The sequence below is a fragment of the Anser cygnoides genome, chromosome 5 (genome assembly GCF_040182565.1).
Source record: "Anser cygnoides isolate HZ-2024a breed goose chromosome 5, Taihu_goose_T2T_genome, whole genome shotgun sequence".
Taxonomy (NCBI): domain Eukaryota; kingdom Metazoa; phylum Chordata; class Aves; order Anseriformes; family Anatidae; genus Anser; species Anser cygnoides.
Window position 1 is genome coordinate 54,210,590 of NC_089877.1, and position 20,338 is coordinate 54,230,927.

General features: G+C 47.2%; 2 protein-coding genes across 7 annotated transcripts in view; both read left to right on the forward strand.

Moving 5' to 3' along the window:
- EVL (Enah/Vasp-like) overlaps window positions 1-20,338 on the forward strand; it is a 146,492-nt gene that overhangs the window by 118,974 nt on the left and 7,180 nt on the right. For all 6 annotated transcript variants that reach the window (XM_048069736.2, XM_048069733.2, XM_048069727.2 and 3 more), the window contains exons 4-8: window positions 6,932-6,995; window positions 11,191-11,252; window positions 15,289-15,518; window positions 15,976-16,097; window positions 19,562-19,622. In XM_048069736.2, coding sequence (XP_047925693.2) covers window positions 6,932-6,995; window positions 11,191-11,252; window positions 15,289-15,518; window positions 15,976-16,097; window positions 19,562-19,622 — 539 coding nt within the window. The remainder of the gene's footprint in view (window positions 1-6,931; window positions 6,996-11,190; window positions 11,253-15,288; window positions 15,519-15,975; window positions 16,098-19,561; window positions 19,623-20,338) is intronic.
- Window positions 11,259-14,466, forward strand: LOC125183453 (ena/VASP-like protein). The gene has a single exon (XM_048069738.2). The coding sequence runs from the start codon at window positions 12,635-12,637 to the stop codon at window positions 13,532-13,534; it is 900 nt and encodes a 299-aa protein (XP_047925695.2). The 5' UTR covers window positions 11,259-12,634; the 3' UTR covers window positions 13,535-14,466.

The window sequence follows — 20,338 nt, forward strand, 5'->3', positions numbered from 1 at the left end:
CCCCGACCTGTGTGGCTGTTCCCCGTGCTCCTCTTGCTGGCTGTGCTCTGCTTCTAGGAGAGCCAAGTGGGGCTCACCCGTTCCCAGCCGGTGCTGCACAGGGTCTACTGGTGGAAAAGCTTCCTGAGAGAAAAGCCATGGCTTTGCCATCCCCTCTGCCCAGGGAACTGCAGATTCTGTTTTCCAGCTCGTGCTATTCTAGTGGCATGCACACAGCCCAGGCGTGCTCTTGCTTTTGCGCAGAATGGAGTAACTCCGTTTCTTCACGCAAGTTTTTAAAGGTCGAGTGGAAACTTGAGTTACAGGGAAAGGTGTGAGTTAAGGCAAAAATGCTCCTGCAGCTTTTAAACAGCCAGGGAGATGCTGACCTGATAGCCCTGGAGCCACCTCATTGGAATGCCTCCTGTTCACACAGTCACCTCTAGGTATTTATAAATTTCTTTTAAAGCTGTTGGAGCTATCTTTTACGTGAGAGGTAACCCAAGCTGTGCTCCTGTGCTAAGGCACTGCTGCTGAGATGAAGTGCACCTGAGCCATGCCCTTTACATATTAAATACGATCCCTGTTGTCAGAGCACAGGTGCTTTCTACAGGAGCTGCTTTAGCACCGAATCATCTTTATTACATTCAGGAAAAAAAGAAAAAGAAAAAAAAAAAGGTTTTTATTGCATTCAGAAAAAAATAAGCTTTTCTTTCCCATCTCAATCAAGACACCAGCATGAAAGCTCATAAATACAATGCCAGTGCCATGATGGATAAACATACAGGATCAAACAATTACCATCACATTTCATGCAAAATAGTTGAATTAACAGCTTGAGCAGTGGACTCAAAGGCACGCTGATTTCATGCTGCTGTGTTCACTAGCGCTCCTGGTGCACCAAAGAGGGTTTCTTTCTTGTTGTCTTGCAGCACGGGATCTCTTGTGGCAGTTTTATCAGGTGACTCCTCTCTGCATCCCCTTTGTCCCATCAGGCTTGTCGAGCATGCACGAGCATGCCCTGCACTCCCATTTGTTGACTTCCCTAACAGAAAATTTACAAAAAGACCGCGCACAGTGCACACACCTGCTACTGAGGCAGCTTAACTCGTTAACCTGTTAATTTGTGGGAGGTGTGAACTACTGTTAGGGTTGGGCATTCCCGTTTTAAATACCAGGCTTGTTTTTCCAGCTTTGGCACTGTCCTCAAACCTTATCTACACCAGCAAGTTCCACCAGTGAATGGGAAATCAGTTTGTAGTTGGAATGAACGGAGTTCATACAGACCCCCTGTGCTCACACCCTCCTTTCAGTTTAAGTAAGGCCTGCTTTATGTTAGATTAAGGTAATCTGTAAACCTGTACAGGTGAAAGGATAAAGATGAAGGTAAGGCGGTTGAAATATTGGGAGAGGCACCTTTCAGATCTGTTAATCGGGCAGTTCCTACAATTCAGCGTAGTACGAGGTAAGACAAGGTTGTGTACAACATTGCTGGGGGATGCTTTTAGGGGATGCTGACTTTTCACTGCCGCAGGCTGGCAGCACTGCCAGCCACCGGGGCACACAGGAGGGAGCCAGGGGAGGGCTCCTTGCTGGCACAGGCCTGGAAATGCTCATTTCACCGCGCTCTTCTGGCCTCAGGTCAAACCAAATTTAATTCGGTCTGTATCAGAATGAGTGCCTTAGCTGTGTCAGTAGCAAGTCTCACCTGTAGGTAAATTGATGCAAACAAATTTGGCTTGTGCAGACATGGTCTGGGTGTGATGGAGGCATTTAACTTCTCCCTCCCCGGGCTGGCGAAGCCCATTAAGGCTGGTAAAGCTCTGCAGTTCTTGGAGGAAGGGTTTGGTCAACGTGTAAATGATGTTATAGACGGTGTTTAACGTCTTCTGTTACAAATGCTGTGGAGGCACCCAGCCTGTGAATAACACTCTCTGAAACTGTTTCTGTTTGGAGTTAATGTTTAATAGGAGCGAGGTAAACACGCCATGAGAGCAGGCTTTGTGGCGCTGGACCCAGCCCTGCTGCCTGGTGGCTGCGTTCCCTCGCTCTGCTTCCTGTGACTCAGATGAGCAAACAGGGTCCTGTTCGGGGCTGTAGCTGCTCTATTGCGTGGCTAGCACCACACCAAAAAAAACCCTAATGGCATTAACATTTTTAAAACTGCCCCATTGGACTGTCCTTTGCCTCAGCCCTTTCAGAGGACGCTCTCTGCAGCGTTTCTGACCCGTGGGCTGTTGCGTGTCAGATGAGGTGAGATGTCCCAAATACTTGGGTTACAAGCACTGTGGTGGCACGGTGGCACACACGAGGGGCTCTGGCTCTGCCCGCCTGCAGCTCAGTGAGCCCCCTTCGCAGCCCTTTACCCGGCCACGGGCACTTAGCTCTGCCTGACCTGCTGTGTCATCCAACTCTGTTCGTACCAGCTCGGGGCCCAGAAGCAGTACAGGCACCCTGCTTTATCTTTGTGCTTTATCTAGGCTAATTAGGTTGGCGTTTTGTCCGGGATAATTGTCTCTGCTAATGAGTCTGAGCACAGTGTCGCTGCACAGCGGCCTTGTGCCCGCTTCCTGCGCCGGCTGCCTTGGTGGGTGCTGCCTGGTGGCCTCTGACCGTGCCAGGACATCTCCAAGACCTGCTGTCCCCACCAGGACAGCCAGAACAGGCCCACAGCAGGTCCTGCTTCCCCCTGGGTGGACCCCCAGCGCCTGCACCCCACACAGACCCCGTGGCGGGGCGTCACGCTGACGTGACACAGCAGCATCCCCGCCTGCGGCGATGGGCTGAGGTCTCCTGGGCAGCTGGACAAAGTGCTGACAGTCCCGGCAGCAGTGAGATTGCCCAACAGCAGCAAGGGAGCTAAAATTACACCCGGCTGTGGGCGCTGGGAAGCGATGCTTCGCAGAAAACTTCCCCCATCCTGCCAGAGCGGAGCCTGAGCCCGCTTGATTTCACATCCCCATCGCACTGTTGGGCTGCCCGATGGGCAGCAGCACTGCTGGGAGCAGGTAACGCCCCTCAGACCTGCACAGGAGAAGGGGCAGATGGTGGTGAAGAAACCAAAATGCACTTTCCCGATAACAGAGAGGATTTGCAGGGTGGCCACCAGTAGCTGGCAGTAGCACAGCTCAGTGCCCTGCCATGGTGCACCGATTGGAAATATTTTTGACATTTTTTTTCCCATCAAAAAATGCCAATTTATTGAGAAGTATTTCTATGGAAAAAAAAAAAAAAAAAAAAAAAAACAAGCTTTGCTGGAACTTGTAACCTGGCATGATCTCTTCTGGTCAGAATAAGCAAATGTTTGTGGCACGATCCTAGGACATACCTGATGATGGGGCAGACCTGAACCTGATTTTCCCGTAATCCAAGTACAAGCTGAAATGATCCAGCAGCAGGGAGAGGCATCTGTCTGTCTGTCACCTCTCTTCCTGCCGTAGTCTGCTGTTTTATTTCAGGCAAAACCATCATGTTCTGCTCATATGCAGACTGTGATTTTTCAATCTCAGCTGTATTTCCTATTCAGCGCTGGCCCTAGACCCTTCCCCTAGCCCACCACGTTCATCACACTGGTCTGTGAGCACCACAAGGCTATAGGGCTTGCAGAGCCCCTGCTCTGCTTCCAGTGCATAAAACAAATCAAAGATCTGCTGGTGGTCCCATTGGGTTTTCTGTACTGAAGAACCACCAGTTGCTCAGGGAAATGGGCCAGGTTTGGCCATTTGCTTGCATGTGCTCAGCCAGCGGTGCTCGCAGTTGTAGCGTGAGTAAATCTCTGGTGGGTGTCAGGGCACAGTGGTGCAGGAGGTGCCAGGAGCAGCCGCTAACACACAGACACCGTCACCCCGCCGTGAAGCGGTGCCCCTCTGCCATGAGCTCCCCTTCACCATCTCCAGCCATGGGGACAGTGCCGCTGCCCTCCTGGAGCCAGCAGGGAAGGGCAGAGCCAGAGCATCCTGCTGGCAAACCTTCTCCAATAAGCTAGAGGAGAAAAAGCAAATGGAAAACTTCTGTGTGTTCCCAAAATCTGCTTTGAGCTGAGTCACAAGATGCTTATATAAAGCGCAGTTAATTATTACAAAGCAACGAAGCGAGGAAACATGGACGTTCACAGCCTATCTCCTGCATTAATTAGATTGCTAAAAATGTAGATCGCCACAGCTAAGATTGCTGTGGATGGGTCAGGAGCAAAACGGCCTCCTGGTTGTGCTGAGAAGTGCTGTTCTTCATGCTGCTGCTCCCAAAGGCTGGCAGGGTCGGAGGCAGCTTGTGGTGCCACTTGTGGCGTGCGTTTATATGAGGATGCCATTGCAAGAGCACCTACTGCTCGTGTCTGCTCATGTCTGGGAAATACCTGAGGAGGTGGAGAGAAGAGGAACCCAGAAAGGTCCGCCTGAATTTAAAAAAACTCCGTCAAATAGATGTCTGCTCTATGTGCACCACAGAACATACACTTATGAAACCAAGCATAAAAATAGTCCCCATGTTCGATTTCTGAGCAGAGCATGCTAAAAGCAAGCTGAAGGACGAGAGAGCCACAGAGCTCCACTACTGCACAACGCGAAGTGCTCTGCAGACTTCACATCAGGTGGTGGTGTGCCTGGGTCTGCCCACAGCTCCAGATTGGAAATAAATCTGGCAGCATTTGTGCTTCTGGCAGTGAATAGACCTGAAAGCTCGGGTTGGACTTTTAAGTGTATTGGTCAGCCTCAGCAAAATCTTGGTCGCCAAAATAGGATGCGTCTAACCTTTTTCTTCAGGGTTTGCAAATGAAGGTTTCATATTAGTGTAGAAGAAAGATTGGTTTCAGTAAGATCACAGGGAGGTTGTAAGAGGGAATTATTTCTTAAGGCTGTGGGTAACTCAAGCATTACAAAAACGTGTGCTGAAATGGTGTGTTCCCCACTGCTGGCAGGAAGAGCTGGGACACAGGTAGCAAGGGCTGTAACTGCCCTGCACACCCTCTTACCCCACAACACCACCACGTACAGCTTCCCTCAAACTCCCTTCCTATCACTTCCAGTTCACTGAGCTCGCTGCTCGTCCTCAGCTGGCAGTGTCTGATCAACTTCTACTCCTCTGCCTCTTGTCTGAGAGAGCTTCCTCCTCCTCTTCTATCCACGCTTGCCTTCTTTTGTCTAGTTTTTTGGAGTGCTTCACTTCTGAAGCACTTAAAGAGGAAAATCATGCCAAGCAAAGTGAACGCATAGAAGCCAGTAAAAGAGAAGAAAAATGAATTTGGAAAAGGTTTATGGGAACAAATGTTTTGCTGCAGTGTGGTGATATGTCTAAGAAATCTCAACCTGTAAAAGAAAGGAATTAGTCATTATTCAGAAAGTACTGTTACATATTTTAAGATATCCAAGAGAGAATTAGGGCATTTTGGGGTCCGTGCAATCATGTACCCTGTGCATCTGAAAAATTGCCTGTCTTTTTAAATTAATGTACAAATAGAAATATCTGCAAATTTGTCACTGCTTCTGTAAAGAGTTTTTGAATGTTGGTTTTTTACTTATTTAGGTTGTAAGTAGCTTCTTCTGATTTTTTGGGGGGGGGGGGGGGGGGAGGGGCGTCTGTCCAAAGACGAGGGCATTTCTGTAGAAAATATGGAGAAATTTGCAATTTCAAAACATAATGATGAGCTTTATGTGCTTCAATTTCACACTATGACCAAATAATAACAACAAAATGCTGCCAACTGAAACAGTCATCTACGGTTCTCTCTCTCTCTCTCTATATATATATATAAACAATCAGGATTTATTAACGGGTAGAGCTCATCTGTGAATAAAGGAGTGAAATTAAATTATTTCGATGAAGAGAGGGAAAAAATTTCACGTAGCATTGTCTGAACTGCCTTGTGGTCTGCCCTAGGAATATATCAGGTATTTGCTGTACCACAGACAATTTTTAAAGCCAGAGTTCATTATGCAACCATGCATTACAACCAGAGGCTATGTATTTAGTTTCAGTACGGTCCCAATCCTGCTAACGTACACATACATAACAGAAAATAGAAGTAAACTTGTTGAATTTACTGCAGCTCCTTCATGCTGAAAATTAAGATGGGCTTGTTGGCAGATTATGGTGGTTACTTATTTACCTGCCAGCTATGCAGGTGAGATCAGCTCAAGAAAGCTGCAGATGATGAAAAGTCGTAATCCCAACTTCTAGATATGCTCTGCAAAGTTGCCCTGAAAAGGTTTCTTCGAGCAGCTTTCCAAATTGATTTGGTTTGATTTGCTTGGTTTTAAACCTACCCAGTTGGTCCCTGACAGCACCTACAGGGAAAAGGAGCCTGTGTTTTCTGTGGTGTCGGCAGCCTGGTGCTAGGCTCCTTCTGCATTTCTAGCACTAGTCAAATTGGCCACAAGGCCTCATTTTTCTGGGCATTTAGATGAAAGAGAAGATTCATGCCAAAGTACCAGATTAAGATGGGATCATTAGAGCCTCCTTTATACTTCGACATAATTTACTGCCAAAAAAGAATTGTGGTTCCTGCAGCCTCATCCTCTGGCATCCTTCTTAACATCCTCCTTAACACTGGCACTTATATTTAGCCACCTCTCCAAGCAGAGGGCAGACTTCTGTTTGGTACTGTGAGTCTTTATGCAAAGGTAGTTTTCTTGTGATCAAATCAGTGCTGAACATGGCTGAGGCTTGGCATGATGGAATTTTTTAGCCGATGACAGAGGGGTAACCGACTTAAACTCTGAAATTCTTTCACCCACAAGTCTGCTTATTGAAATATTCGACATATATGTGTGTGTGCAGCTGCATCACACCAAAGCCCAAGGTCCAAACAGGTGGCATTACTAACTATGGGGAATTTGGTCCAGTTCCACAAGTTGGGGACGGGACCTCATGTGTCTTCCTACCCTGTTCAGAAGTGTTTATTGAAAAGGTCAGTGTCGGTTGCTTTCCCAGTAGCATTCTCTTGTTTTCTCTGTAGGTCCAGCTGCCCAGCGCCAGGTCCAGAATGGGCCATCCCCAGATGAGATGGAAGCACAGAGGAGGTAAGTTGGGTTCATCAATTATGGTAGATTTCTAGTTTGTAATTTGATGTGTGTGCAGTCCTTGCTCACTAGTAAGCACTGTTTCTTCCTACTCATACCTGGTTTATGTTGATTCTGAGTAGTTTGTAATTATTGGTAATAATTCTGTAATGACTTTTTAAAGGGTGAAGTGAACTGAAGCCCTAGGTAAACTCTGCTCAAGGCCAAGTGTGAGGCATGTTCAGAGTTAAAGACAAAACACGTTTACAAGCAATCTGTAGCGTGTGTGTTTCTCAGCATGTTGAGAAAGCTTAACCATTCCCTGTTCTGGATCGCTTACTGGCCGTTGCTAGTCATGTTGCCCAGGAAGCACTGATGGTATATATACCCTGTCAATAATAACTTAGGCTCACTTTGCCTATGGCTACTTCCTATATCATATCCCATTCCTTTTATGAATGTTTTGCTCTAAACAGGATAATAAATGAAACTGTAAAATCATACCCGTCACCTTTACATGCATGCCTCGACTTAGTGCCGTAATTACACGTGGCCTTTTCTCTGGCTGCTAGCAGTGGTCTCCTTGATGCCAAAGGGGAAGGTGGGCAGGAGTGTCCTTCCTTATATGCCTTCTCCATAACCAAGCTATAAGGGCAATGTTCCCCTTTCAGCTTTGCTGATTCAGCCAAGACTCCTGTAGCAGCAGTACCTTCAGCTTCCCTTGCCAAGCAGAAGATGTACTTGTCCCATTCTGGACAAGGTCTTCTAGTCTGACCGGCCACCCAGGCTGTCAGAGCTGGGATCTGGCTGCCTGGCATCGGCTGTGTCCAGCCCAGCAGCACTGCACAGCCAGGTCTGTGCCTCCCTGTTGAAGTATAGGCTAAAAAGGCACCTCTGTACACCGTATTTCTGCTTACTGCAAATGTGTTTAGCCTGCTCTATGAGAAACACCACAGCATGTTCTCCCCAAAAATGCGTAGCTAAAAGTTGGTGAGCCTCCCTTCACCAGGAGCGTGTTGGAGTACAGGAACCAGCAGGACCTGTTGCTGATCACCGTTTGGTGCGTGATTGTTTAAAAGCTGTGTTTGCATTTGCTTCTGTAAACAGAGGAGGGTCAGCAAGAGCGCAGTTGGCTCAGAGGACTTGGCTGGGTGCTTGGTTAGGATAATAAATAGCTTCGCAAGGCGGTTACTGCAACCAGACCTGCAGGTGCAGCTCAGCATGGTGGTTGTTGGCCTGAGGTGACAGAGGCTCAGGTCTCAGTGGGCTCTGCCTTCATTTGTAGGCACAACCTGTGAGCAGGCGAGGTGCCCCCTTGTAGGTCCAGCGAGTGCCTTGGCCCTGTGAGTGGCGCAGCTGGTGCCGCACACTCCTGCAGCAGCACAGATGGAGTGCTGCAGTACGTCGTCTGTGTTGATGCTCCAGGACGACCATTCTGACTGCCCCCTACACAAAACCATGTATAGCTCTTACACAGGCTGTGATGGGTGCTTAGGTTTCTGTTACAGGCAGCCCTCCATACAATTCTCTTTTCCCTTCTCCAAGAACTGCACGTAAAGTGTAAGGAAACTAGTTCCCTGCTCCCAAATGGCCTGAGGTTGAACAAGGATTATTAAATGGCTATTGAAAGTGACTATTAAATGCCTCAGTGGGTGATGATATGCCAGTCGGGATTATTAAGGGTTGCTTTGATAGCTGAGCTATCAAAAAGGTGAGAGGAGAGCTCTTGCTCCACACCTGCGTGCTGCACAGCCTGGCTGGAAGACATGGTCCCAAACTTGATCGAGCCAGGGGGAATTGCTGAAAGTGCAGACTGCATGAAACTCAGACCCCAAATTTAGGTGTCTGAGTCTGTATATTCAAAGTGTGACCAGTTAATTTAGAAAAAATAGTGATTTGATTTATTTATTTTTTGGTTGGTTGTTTGCTTGGAGACAGTAAGAGCCCTTTGGGTAGATATTTTTCCACTGCTACAGGGCACATGGTTCTGGGAAAGCTTCTTTTGCTCCACTGGACTGGAATAAGCTCTGCCAGTAGATGCACTTAGACATTATTGCATCTGCACTAGAGGACTTTCAGTTTTAATTATGCTAACGCCCTCTTAAAGCATAGAGCAGCCCTAATTTTAGGCCTAGCTTTTTTTGAATATCTCGTAAGCAGGCAAGGAAATCAAGTTCTGGTAACTGCCCTGCAAACTGGTCTGTTTTAAAGTTTTTTAAAGACCTTTACACAAATGTGAAAAGAATATATTGTATGTCAGAGGATGCAGTTTGTTCCTTCTTGTATTTTACTCCTGGCACACTCCTTAAGCAGCCTTGTGCAAATCTTGGTCTTTATTTAGTTCCACTGGAACAAATTTGACTTCCTAAAAGTGTAAGAAGTTCTCCTTTTAGCACACGTGGGAGGGTGTGCTTGGCTCATACAAGCTGTTGCTGCCCAGGGGCAGGCAAGGCTACTATCAGCCCAAAAGACTTCAAATGCCTGTGGCTGTACCCTTGTTCTGGGGAGCACCCAGCCCTGGCGTCTACACCAGGGGCTTCAGCGGCTTGAAGTCTTGCCCATCTCCCTTTCCAAGTCTGTCTTGCTGGAGTTTTCCACACTGGTCCTCCAGATAAACCTAGAATTTCTCCAAGGTTTAAAGAGGAAAATTCACGTTAAGTCCTTTATCATCAAATCTTGCTAGTAAGTGCCAAGATACCATAGGGGACAGTACGCTTAGGGAATTTTTAGTACATCTCTTCACCACTGAAATTTTAGAAGTGCAACTGATGCTGCTGCATAGGTGTTCAGCACAAAACTATCCAGTATGAGCCAAGCTGAAGAACAGATTTCTTGTTGATTTAGATTGTTGTAGCTGAAATGAAACCACTGGAATCAGCCAGCCAAGGCTGTTTCTCAAAACTGTTTCCCCTTTGCACTTTGCACATATAATAATTTTCTGAGATGCCTCTAATGATTTTCCAGAAATTGCTTGTGTTCAGTGAAATGCATGTCCTGAACATAATGCCAGGTTAAGATTGATCTCTCCACAGTGAATAATTATAATTGTGAATTTTTCTGTTCCATCTATGTTTTCCATCTATTGAATTAGAATTGAAACACAGGAAAATTGTTTTGCAAATTAAGACATTCTTTTAGTTCCTACATAACATAACTTTATTTTTCTGGGTATTTTTTCTTATTTTTTATTTGCATGTAAATAAGATAGAATTCTTTAAAAATAGCAGACTCATTTGAAAGTACAAGTAAGCAAAAATGCAACAGGGAGATCTTTTTGAAGTATTATGTAAAGAATCAACATAGAAGTGTTGCCTGTAGTTAATTAAACTTGCCTTACCGTACAAAACAAGAAAAAAACTTCTTGCAGAAAAAAGAAAGAAATCTCTTTGCAATTAAGACTGGCCCAAACATAGGTGGAACAAATTCAAGGCAACGTTGGTTTAGAAATCGTGGAAGAAAATGATAATAGACCTTATTGCCAAATGCTCCAGTAAGGTAATTCAGAGTTGTGGTTTAGTACTGTTGAAAGCCCCAGTTCATATCCACGTGTGTGGTAAAAATAAGTGGCTTTTTTAGCTGTCAATATTTTTAACTAGAGAATGGCCGGGAGGGCTCACGGCAGGGGCAGCAGTGACAGCTATTTCCGCAGAAGTGTTAAAGCGTGCGAGAGAAGACCTCTGCTGATAGCTACTGGCAACTGCACGTCCCTGGAAAGCAGAGCCTGGGGAAAGGCTCCTTCCTCCGTGCTAGGCAGTGCATTTCCCTGCCTGGGCAACCCGGGAGCTGGCAGCTCCTGAGGATGCACAGAACAGCGGTGTAATTCTGTGATGAACACATGTGGAGGAAAAGCAGCGCTGCGGGTCCTCCCTGGCAGCGTGGCAGCGCTCTGCTCACCTGCAAGGCCCTGCTGTGCCAACAAGGGACCCGTTGCAGAGTTGCCTGGTGTGGATCAACCAGCTCGTGACTCAAGCATCTGCGGTGTCCTGCAGGTGCCAGGCCCTGTCCCGATTACGTGTCCCCAGCACCTGCAATGGCACCGCTGTGGCCAGGGCAAGTGAAGTCAAGACCACGTCCATCTTGCAGGAACAGTGGTTGTGTGGAGGACTGGCTCACCTACCTGAGATGTACAGCTTGAGGGCCTCTCAGTGCATAAAGCTCTGACAAAAAAAAAATAAGGAACACATAATGACTGAGGTTTTTTTCATTGCTGTTTCAGACAAGTGATGGAGCAGCAGCAACAGCGCCAGGAATCCCTGGAAAGAAGAACCTCTACCACAGGCATGTATCAAACACCTGGAAACAAAGCAGCTATAGTCTCTCCCTGCATGTCTCCTTTAGCTATAGTTGTTTTTTTTTTTGTGGTGCTATGCGGCAGCTAGACTGCTAAAAATTACAGAATCACAGAATGGTGGAGGTTGGAAAGGACTTCTGGAGGCCATCTGGTCCAACCCCCAGCTCAAGCAGGGACACCTAGAGCAGGTGACAATGTCCAGACAATGTCCACACTGCTTTTGAATACCTCCAAGGAGGGAGACTCGTGCACCTCTCTCGACAGCCTGTGCCAGTGCTGGAACAATGGTTTTAGTAAGAATTTGATTTTACAGCATTTGCAGCTAGGGACTTAAATGCACTCGGGCATGGTGTGTTGTTTCACAGAGGCTCATGTCCGAGCCACGCAGGTGGAGCTAGGCAGATTAGGGGCCAGCCAAAACTGCTAAGCAGAGGGGGATTTTTGGCATACCAAGGTGGGGCTGGCCAAGGTGGCAGCGACTCCTCATTCCCAGGGGATGTCAGCGAGAAGGGGTGGACGTGCTGGCTGTCCCAGGTCAGGGCCTCCCCGTCGCCCTGCGGCACAAAGCCAAATACAGCGCAGAGCAAAAGAGAGCCCTAGAGTCTCATCGGTGGGGATTTTGTAGTCATGAAGTAAGGAATCTTCTGTGTGCTTAATGGAAAATACATACATATTTAATGAGCTTATGAAAATCTTCTATAGCATATTAAGTTGCACAAGGCTGAGCGAAGAATAGGAAGACAGGAATAGTGTATAACTATGAAGTATGGCTCTGCCTCCATGAAAGAAGGCAGTAACTGGGCCAAGATGGTCTGCTTTAGGCTTTTGTGGAAGTTTTCGTGGTTAATTTGGCCACATAAATTGTGTTTTCTCCTCAGCAGTTATAACTTCTCAGTTGTTTTTGACTTGAAATCAGCTCAGATGCACGCATACCTTAGCCAGTGACGTAAGTCGACAGATTCTGTTTGGGCAGAGGTTTCCGCGTGCTCTTCTGCATCAGGGAGCGCAGCCAAAATCCCACCTGGGCACCCACAAGAAGTGGGACGTGGCCCCTGAAGCGTTGTGGGTGTCCCCTCCCGGCTACAGGGTGGCCACTGCTGTGTTCGGTGCGTCCCCTGCAGCTCCCCTGGTGCGAGGGTGACGCTGGAGACCCTGACGGATTCACATGGGGCTCACTGGCACCGGAGCACACAGCCCATCCCAGGCCGTGGGGTCCTGCTCTGCACAGCCCCCAGTTCTGCCGAGGGCTGGAAGCCCCTAGCCTGGAGTCTGTGCCATCTCCTCTTTGCTTTGTTTGTGCTTCTGTTCACATTTATTTTTTGTTCCCTTTTTCTCCGTACTGCTTTGCCTTGGTTTCGTTCCTCTCTGCATGCCCATCTTATCCTTTTTTTCATTTGTCTTTTCTGTTCTTTTAGTTCCCACCCCTCAGATAGGCGTGTGCTTTCCCCCCTCTCAGCACCAGCCTCCTGCTCCTGCCTCTGGTGCCTCCCCTTTGCCACCCCCCCATGCCAGAGCTGTCCCTTCCCCTCCTGCTGTCCCAGAGCTCGCTCGAAAATCCTCTTTGCGATGCCCGGGGAGAGCCAGCGAGCCCCCACAGCTCCTGCACAGACACTCGGCCTCTGAGCTGCCGACAGCCTCGGGATCCTCCCCTCCAGCCTGCCCAAGCCACAGGCCCGTCATGCCAAGCATCCCGCGGACCTCGCTGTCTGTGCCACCTCCCCACCCTTCCCACTTTCCCCTCGCTTCTCGCCAGCCCCTCAGGCGCTCCTCTCTCTGCAGCTCTCCTTGGACTTCTGCTGCCCCCGTCACAAATGATGCCCCCCTAAGGCAGAGGGGTGACGTCCTGCAGCCCCGCGGTCCCACCATCCTGCCTGTGATCCCTGCCCCGCTTGACAGGGTCAGGGAACCCACGGGTAAAGCAGGGCAAGAAGGCTTGGCCGGCGTACCTCTGAATGGCCACCCCAAAGTGCAAATTGCTTCAGGCTCCCCTAGGACCCAGGTGAGAAGCGTGCCTGGGTCTGTCTTTCCACACCTAGGAGCTACACCCTCCTCCCAGCTGCCCGTGATTGCCAGGCCCCCCGGCTCCTTTGGCCAGGCCCTGTCCCTGTCCTCCCCTCCGTCACCTCGCCCCCCGCAGCAGTGGTGCCAGCCCATGTCACACTGTCTTCCATTGCCTCCCCCTTACGCTGCTGGGTCTGAGGTGACTATGCCCGGGAGGACCCCTCCTTACATGACTTCATCAACCATTTCCCACTTGAGTAAGTACTGATTTTCAATGAGTTGTGACCTGTAAAAGGCTTAGCTTTGAGCTACCTACAAAGCCGCATTCGCACTGCCCATGACCACTAGAACGAGACCTGAGAAACCCAAGACCACTCCTGTCGTACACGATTTCTGAAACCAAGGTAGAAAACCATAGAAGGTACTCAGGACTGGTCTGAGGACCTTCTCAGATAAAAGCAGGACAAAAAGCAAGAATTACAGGGCCAGGGCCCTGTAGCTGGGTTGTTGGCAATGCATATTCCCACTGTATTAGCCCAGGAGGAGGTTTATATCATTCGGCAGAGTCAAATTGCATTTGGCAGCGAGCTTCGTTCAAAGCCTCTGTTCATTCAGCTCCAAACTTAGTGATGGGCTCTTCTGAAGCTGGAGGCCAGGTCTGCGGTAGACTTGTTGTCTGTGTAGCAATATTGGTAGAGGCTGGGATTTTTATTCTTTCACTTAAGCGGTATTTCTGACCAGTAAAAGATGCAACACTGATTTTGTTGGAGTTATGCAGAATCTTACGTGCTTATATAATTTATTTCCTTCTAGAAACTCTCTTTCTGGTGTAAACTGCATTAATAGTTGAGGTCTTGTCACTATAATTGTTCCAGCAAACCTTTTTCAATGCAAGCAGATCAAGAGCTTGGGTCTGCACTCTACATATGGTCTTGATTCCTAGTGCTCATCTAAAGCCTGCTGTGTGAGCAACTATGAGTAATGCCTATTTGTAATTCAGATCATACTTTTTGTGACTTGGATCCATTCCTGTCCATAAGCACATATAATGCTTAAATTATGTGCCTAGAAAAGGAATAAAACTGAGACATTTCCTTCCACTTAGTGCTAAAAATATTACTACAGCCACTGGAGGCTCAGTCCTTCAGCTGATACAAGTCCTTGAAATCCATTTAGTTCAATAAAGTTATTTTAAACTTACATCAGTCCATTATTTTGACTCGGTTCAATTTTTGCCTCAGGCTGGCCTCTAATTAGGTGTGTGTAGTTTTGCAATTACAATTAACTGTACCCACAATGAATTACTAGCTATTATGTTTGTGAACCAAAGAGGGCTTGAAACGTTTAAAGTATTTCTAATAGCAGCTATGCTTCACTTCAAGAATGGAATCAAGAGCGTGAAATCATGCAGAAGTAACCACAGAAATAAGGTAATATTATGAAAAACCCTAGGTAAGAAGAAAACCAGGCTGCTAGTGTTAATTTCCAAATGTTGCTTGGTCAAAACCCTCCTGTCTTTGAAAATAACACTTACTGAACAATTGAACCTGTGATTATATATCAAGATCAGCCTGTTCTGAGGGCATAATGTAGGGAAATACCCTGCTGGTGGTGTACGCATTCAGCTGACCCATTACAGGCAAAGTGCTGCAAAGCCTAGAGCGGCTTGTTGTCCACGTGCAGAAAACTATGAGAAGAGCAGAAGAAAGGTGCCACTTTGTCTGTGCTTTGGATTCAGTACAGTATAAAATACTGGCCCAGAGGGGGAAGGTTGGTTGGTAGTGATGGGGTCTTGCAGAACACAACTGCAGCTCGTTGACCATTGCTGCAACACCGTTCAGGAGGACACAACCATAGCTGATGGACCATCCACCGTTCCCTATTCCTCTAGGTGCTTGGTGCTTCCTGGCATCGCTCGCTCGTTGTGCCGCCAGGTCGCAGCCCGGGGACAGGGCTCATGATGCCGTGCGTGGGCCGGAGGAGATGGCACTTCGTATGTAATTCGTCTTCTCTGCTTTTCAGGCCCGGCGCTGCCACCCGGCCATCCCAGCGGGGCTGCGGTGATCCCTGCTTCGTCTGGGGGCCCTCCCCCTCCGCCACCCCCCCCAGTCCCTCCGCCACCCATGGGAGCTGCGCCCCCCCCGCCGCCCCCGCTGCCGGCCGGTGCCGGCCAGGGGGCTGGCGGTGAAGACGGGTCGGTGTCGGGGCTCGCAGCAGCTCTGGCTGGTGCCAAACTAAGGAGAGTTCAACGGGTAAGGAGGGGGCACGGCGGCCCCCAGGTGGGCTCTTCTGCCAGGATTCTGCCAGGATTTCATTACTTCTGCACTGTCCGCCCTTGTTTTGTTTGCTGGTATTTTACAAGAGTTACAAGTGGTTAAAGCCACCGTGCTCAAAAAGCCAGCGTAGACTGGTGAGGCCTCGCATAAATAAGTGTCCACGTCGGTAAGGGTTACGTAACCTAAACATAATTATTAACAAACATCACTGTGGGTTTTTTCATCATTCGCCCATATGCATTGCCTCATCCAGATTGCTCCTGGACTTACTAAGGTCTGTGTGGGTCTCCTTTCCAACCCCGAACACATCCTGCCTCTGGTTTTGAGCTGTGATTGTGATCGCTGCTGATAATAATTAGGAAAACTAATCATTAAGGGTGTGGTTCTAAATTAAATTCTTTTCATTAATTCCAATGTTTATTTCTGTCTTAAGCCAGAAGATGGCTCAGGAGGGTCCAGCCCCAGTGGGGTCTCCAAGAGCGATGCCAATCGAACAAGTAGCGGAGGAGGTGGCGGAGGACTAATGGAAGAAATGAATAAATTACTGGCAAAAAGGTTTGTACTTAGACTTCAAGTAAGCCCTAGCATGAGTTCTGCAGCAAACTGGATGGGACAAGGTGCTCGTATTTTTTGTGAGCAATGGATCACTTCGGTGCCTCTCTGCAATTTGCCAGGTCCTGCATGGTTGCTAGTTGCCCACATCTCCTGGCATTTGGTATGAAAGTGTAGGTGTTGCAGCAAAGGTACCTCACAGAGTTTAGATGCTGTAGCAAAGCCTGCAGTGTGGCAACTTTCAAAGACAGTGGCAAATACATTCTCTGTGATTTTACTGTTTACGAGATCTATTTTGAAGTTACAGTTTTCAGAAAGAATAAACTGTGAAAGGAACCTAGACAAATAAATTTTATGCAGCTCATTCAGGATGCTGGGCCCAAAGACATAAACAGAGTAACAGGACAACATCTTGGCAGGTAACTTGGTATTGATTCTTAGTGTGTTTTCAGACAGTCTAGCCAAGTTATTCTCTGCCAAGGTGAGTCGTGATATATCAAGCTACCAGATATTTAAAAGCTCTCTATTTCAGTTATTTTTGCTTTCTCTTTTCCCCCTCCTTCCACCAGTAATGTTCTGTTAGACAGTAATTCACAAGTTCCTAGTGATACATGTTTCAGTTTTAGCTCTAAAGACTTTTTTTTTACATATGAATATTGAAACAAAAGGATGACTAAGATAACAAAGGGTAGGTACAGTCTTATGGTATGCAGAAATGGAGATTTTAAATAACATTGTGTAGGATGAACACAGATCCTAGTGCAGAGGGTCTGATTCCAACTTTATTCCATGTTCTGGTCATTTCAGAAGGAATTCTGAGCACGGACTGTGGATGTAATCTTTTAGAAAGCATTCAATTAATACGCAAAGCTGCAAATACAGTTACAAACAGTATGAAATACTAAATATGTAATTCTGTGTCTTTTCAGAATTAAAATAGTTTAATGGCTTTTAATACTTATTTTCTGGTTCAACTTCTGATCTATTCTGTACTGTTACATGTCAAAACGGACCTTGCTTGAACTGGAAGATGTCTGTAAACAAAGTAAAGTTCAGTGAGGAGGGTAACTGGGTGACAAGCTGTGTTCAAATAGGAGATCTAAATGGACATTTCATATGGTTAGATGTAGAACTCCTACAAATGTCTGTGGTTCTAGCTTAAAATGTACTCAAGCATGGCTTTTGGCAGTTTTCAAACATTCAGGATCAAATCCCCTTGCTGCCTTAACAAAAAAACCTGCACTGTGGTGAGCACCGTGCTGCTCTGCTCTGGGAATGACTGAGCTGCTCGTCCTTCCCAGGAGCTCCATCAGCAGAGCTGCATGCTCAACTTCGCTTCCCAAAGCTAAGGAAGTCAATGGCCATGCACAAATGTTAGTCAGATGTCAGACACAGGATGTTAAACTGATTTGGAGAGGAGTAATTTTGGCTGCAAAGCCCTTTTTCTTTGTGATGACGTGGAGAAAGGAGAGAACCTGCACAGTGTTTCAGGTGGCTTTTAGCAAGCTGGCAGCCTGGAGGAAAGGCAGGTGTTTTTGAAAGTGAGCATGTGCAGTATAAAATTTGCTGAGTGATGAGTGTGGGATCTCAGGGCCCTCTTCTGAGCAGAAAACCACATGCTCAGAAGCAGGGAGTGTGCCTAATGCTGGGTAAGGAATGGAGAGAATGTGTCTGCGTGCTCAGGTGGTGTAAAATACCGCTCTCTGGATTTAGTGGCCCCCGTGGGAGCAGCTGCTTGATTGAGACCCGAAGTACAAGTGTAATAATGTACTATCATCTCACAACCCACCATCGTTTCTAGCCCAGTTAAGTCTGTTGAAAGACATAAATCTGACACTGGTCCCAGCAGGGCAAGTATTTCCCTGACTCGAGTTCATAACCATTATAACCTTTTTTTTTTTTTCTCAGAAATGCCAACTAAATATTATAGAAAGACTATAAAAATTATTTCTGATCTGATATCATAAAATGATTAATGCAATTAAATATCTGAAAGTAGTTCTTACAGAGCACTGTGTCCTACAAACACATAAATGTGCTTTACTCCTCCTTACTCCAAATTTACGTCCTACAAGCACGTGCATGCATATAATAAGAAGATAAAAACTCCTCTGTTTTACTCCAAATTTACATCAAATCCTCTTCTGTGAATCCAGTGAGGTTTTTCTTTTGGCAAAGATAGAAACATGTCAGTTTATTGAAACTCAGAAGCCTTTCTGAGAACCATTTGGATTTATTTTTTTCTTTGAGATGAATTTTGTCCAACTCAGAATCAAGATGAAATGAAAAACCTGTCATACTGGTGTGCTAAAAAAGAGCCTGCTAAGGGCAGTGTTTGCAGGTGGGTAAGGATAAGGATCATCACAACCAAAAGTCAGGTGGAGACTGGAGCAGCAGTTCCCCTGTCTACAAAGAGAAGCAGTACCTGGCACCCTTGGGTGTTGTTTAGACCCTAAGCAGGGCTTGAAAATCAAGAATTTGTTTTTCATTTTCTTCAGTCAGTGTGGCTGGCACCCAAGAGGTTTCACCATGCTTTCTTCAAAGAAAAACAAACATGTTTGTTTACTCGCATGTCCAATTGCTCCATGGGTGGCTTGCAGCTCCTTGCCACGTGCTTCTCGTGGAGCTTTGCCTCACCTTGGGAAGAAGGAGGACAGAGTGAGGTTTTCGCTCAACCTCTGCAGGCACCACCAACGCTGCCGGTCCTGGGACTGCGGGGCTCAGGGTTGCTGCTGCCTTTGAACTGGATTTGAGACGGCAGTAATCTGCCACCACTCACCAAAGGCACTTGAAAACCCAGGCTGGCGCACTCCTTTTTCCTGACTCCTGGTCTCCAGCCAGGGCTTTCCTACCCTGGGTCTTGGCTGAGCATTGCCCTCTCTTCCCAGGGCTGAAGGGCTTTTCTGACTGTCTCGCCCATGAGAGCAGTGCCACAGCCCTTTCTCTGGGTGGGAACAGGGATGGGGGGATCATAGGACAGCTGACAGAATGGTATTGGAGCTGCCTGAGAACATTTCACCACAGCAATACTCACCTGAGCCACCTGGTCCTGAAAACCCCATGTGGGGGCTTGGGTTGTAACTCCTGTGTAGGACTGACGCTGCCAGGTCCTGAGCCCTAGAGAGCAGCCATCCCTTTCTTACCCAGTTTCATACCAGCTCTCCTTCCTTCCTCTGCCTCAACACATTTCTTACTCTGCACACCCTGCATTCCTCTATTAAACACGGCTTCAAAATATTGCCCCTCTCCGTGAGCCATATCGCTAAGGTTTGGATTCCTCACCTCCATCCAAAATCCTACGCAACCGAGTGTATTCAGTCTTTGTCAAGTTCTGTAAGAGGAGCTAAGTAAATAATAACTCCCACCAAAGCTTGAATCAGCCTTCCCACATGGAGGCTGATGCCTGGTGCAGGAAATGAGCTTCCAGAGAGCTGACTGTGTGTCCTGTCTCGTATTCCTTTGCAAAGGAGGAAAGCAGCGTCGCAGTCAGACAAGCCAGCTGACAAAAAAGAAGAGGAAAGCCAAAATGTAAGTAAAAGATTCCTTGCAGTTGTGCTCTTGCAAATATGTTAATGTTCTGCCTTGCAAAGTCCTGTTCTCGTTCATTGAGTACGGCAGGGAATGACAAGCAGTGCTGACCCTGTAATACACAATCGGTTGAAATAAATGTGACTGCTTCTGCCTTTCCCGGGAAGAGCACTGCAGAAACAAGAGTTGCCTTCCTATTTGTGGGTGAGGTTTTGCCCAAACCAGGTCAATGGGTGCTTTCTCACGCTCTGCTCTGAGTATCTTAGGATACAATAGATTCTTGCCCCTTAAAGAGATGCAATGAGCCCTTCTGGCAAGTCATCTTGAGACCAGGTCTATGTCTCTTGTTTTTAATTTGGGGCTTCAGCTGAGCTGAAGTGGATCATCAGCCATGTGGGGTAACTTTGGTTTGCCATCCTTCGTGCAAAGCAAGAATCAGCTCACTGCAGACCCTAGAGTGCATGTAAAACATGTCTCTGGGAGGGAAGGAGAAACAGTGTATTACCTACTAGACCATACAAAAATTAAAATACATGTTCATAATACTTACACTATAGTGAGACTTTGGACAATTTCAGGGGACTTGGATTCCTTCTGTTTTAAGTAGTCGGTCTGCATGCTGTCCATGAAAGCAACTGAGCAAGAGATTTGATTTGACACAATCTTTACACCAAACTCAGTGCTGCGATTTTGAGTCCAACATGCACATTAAAACC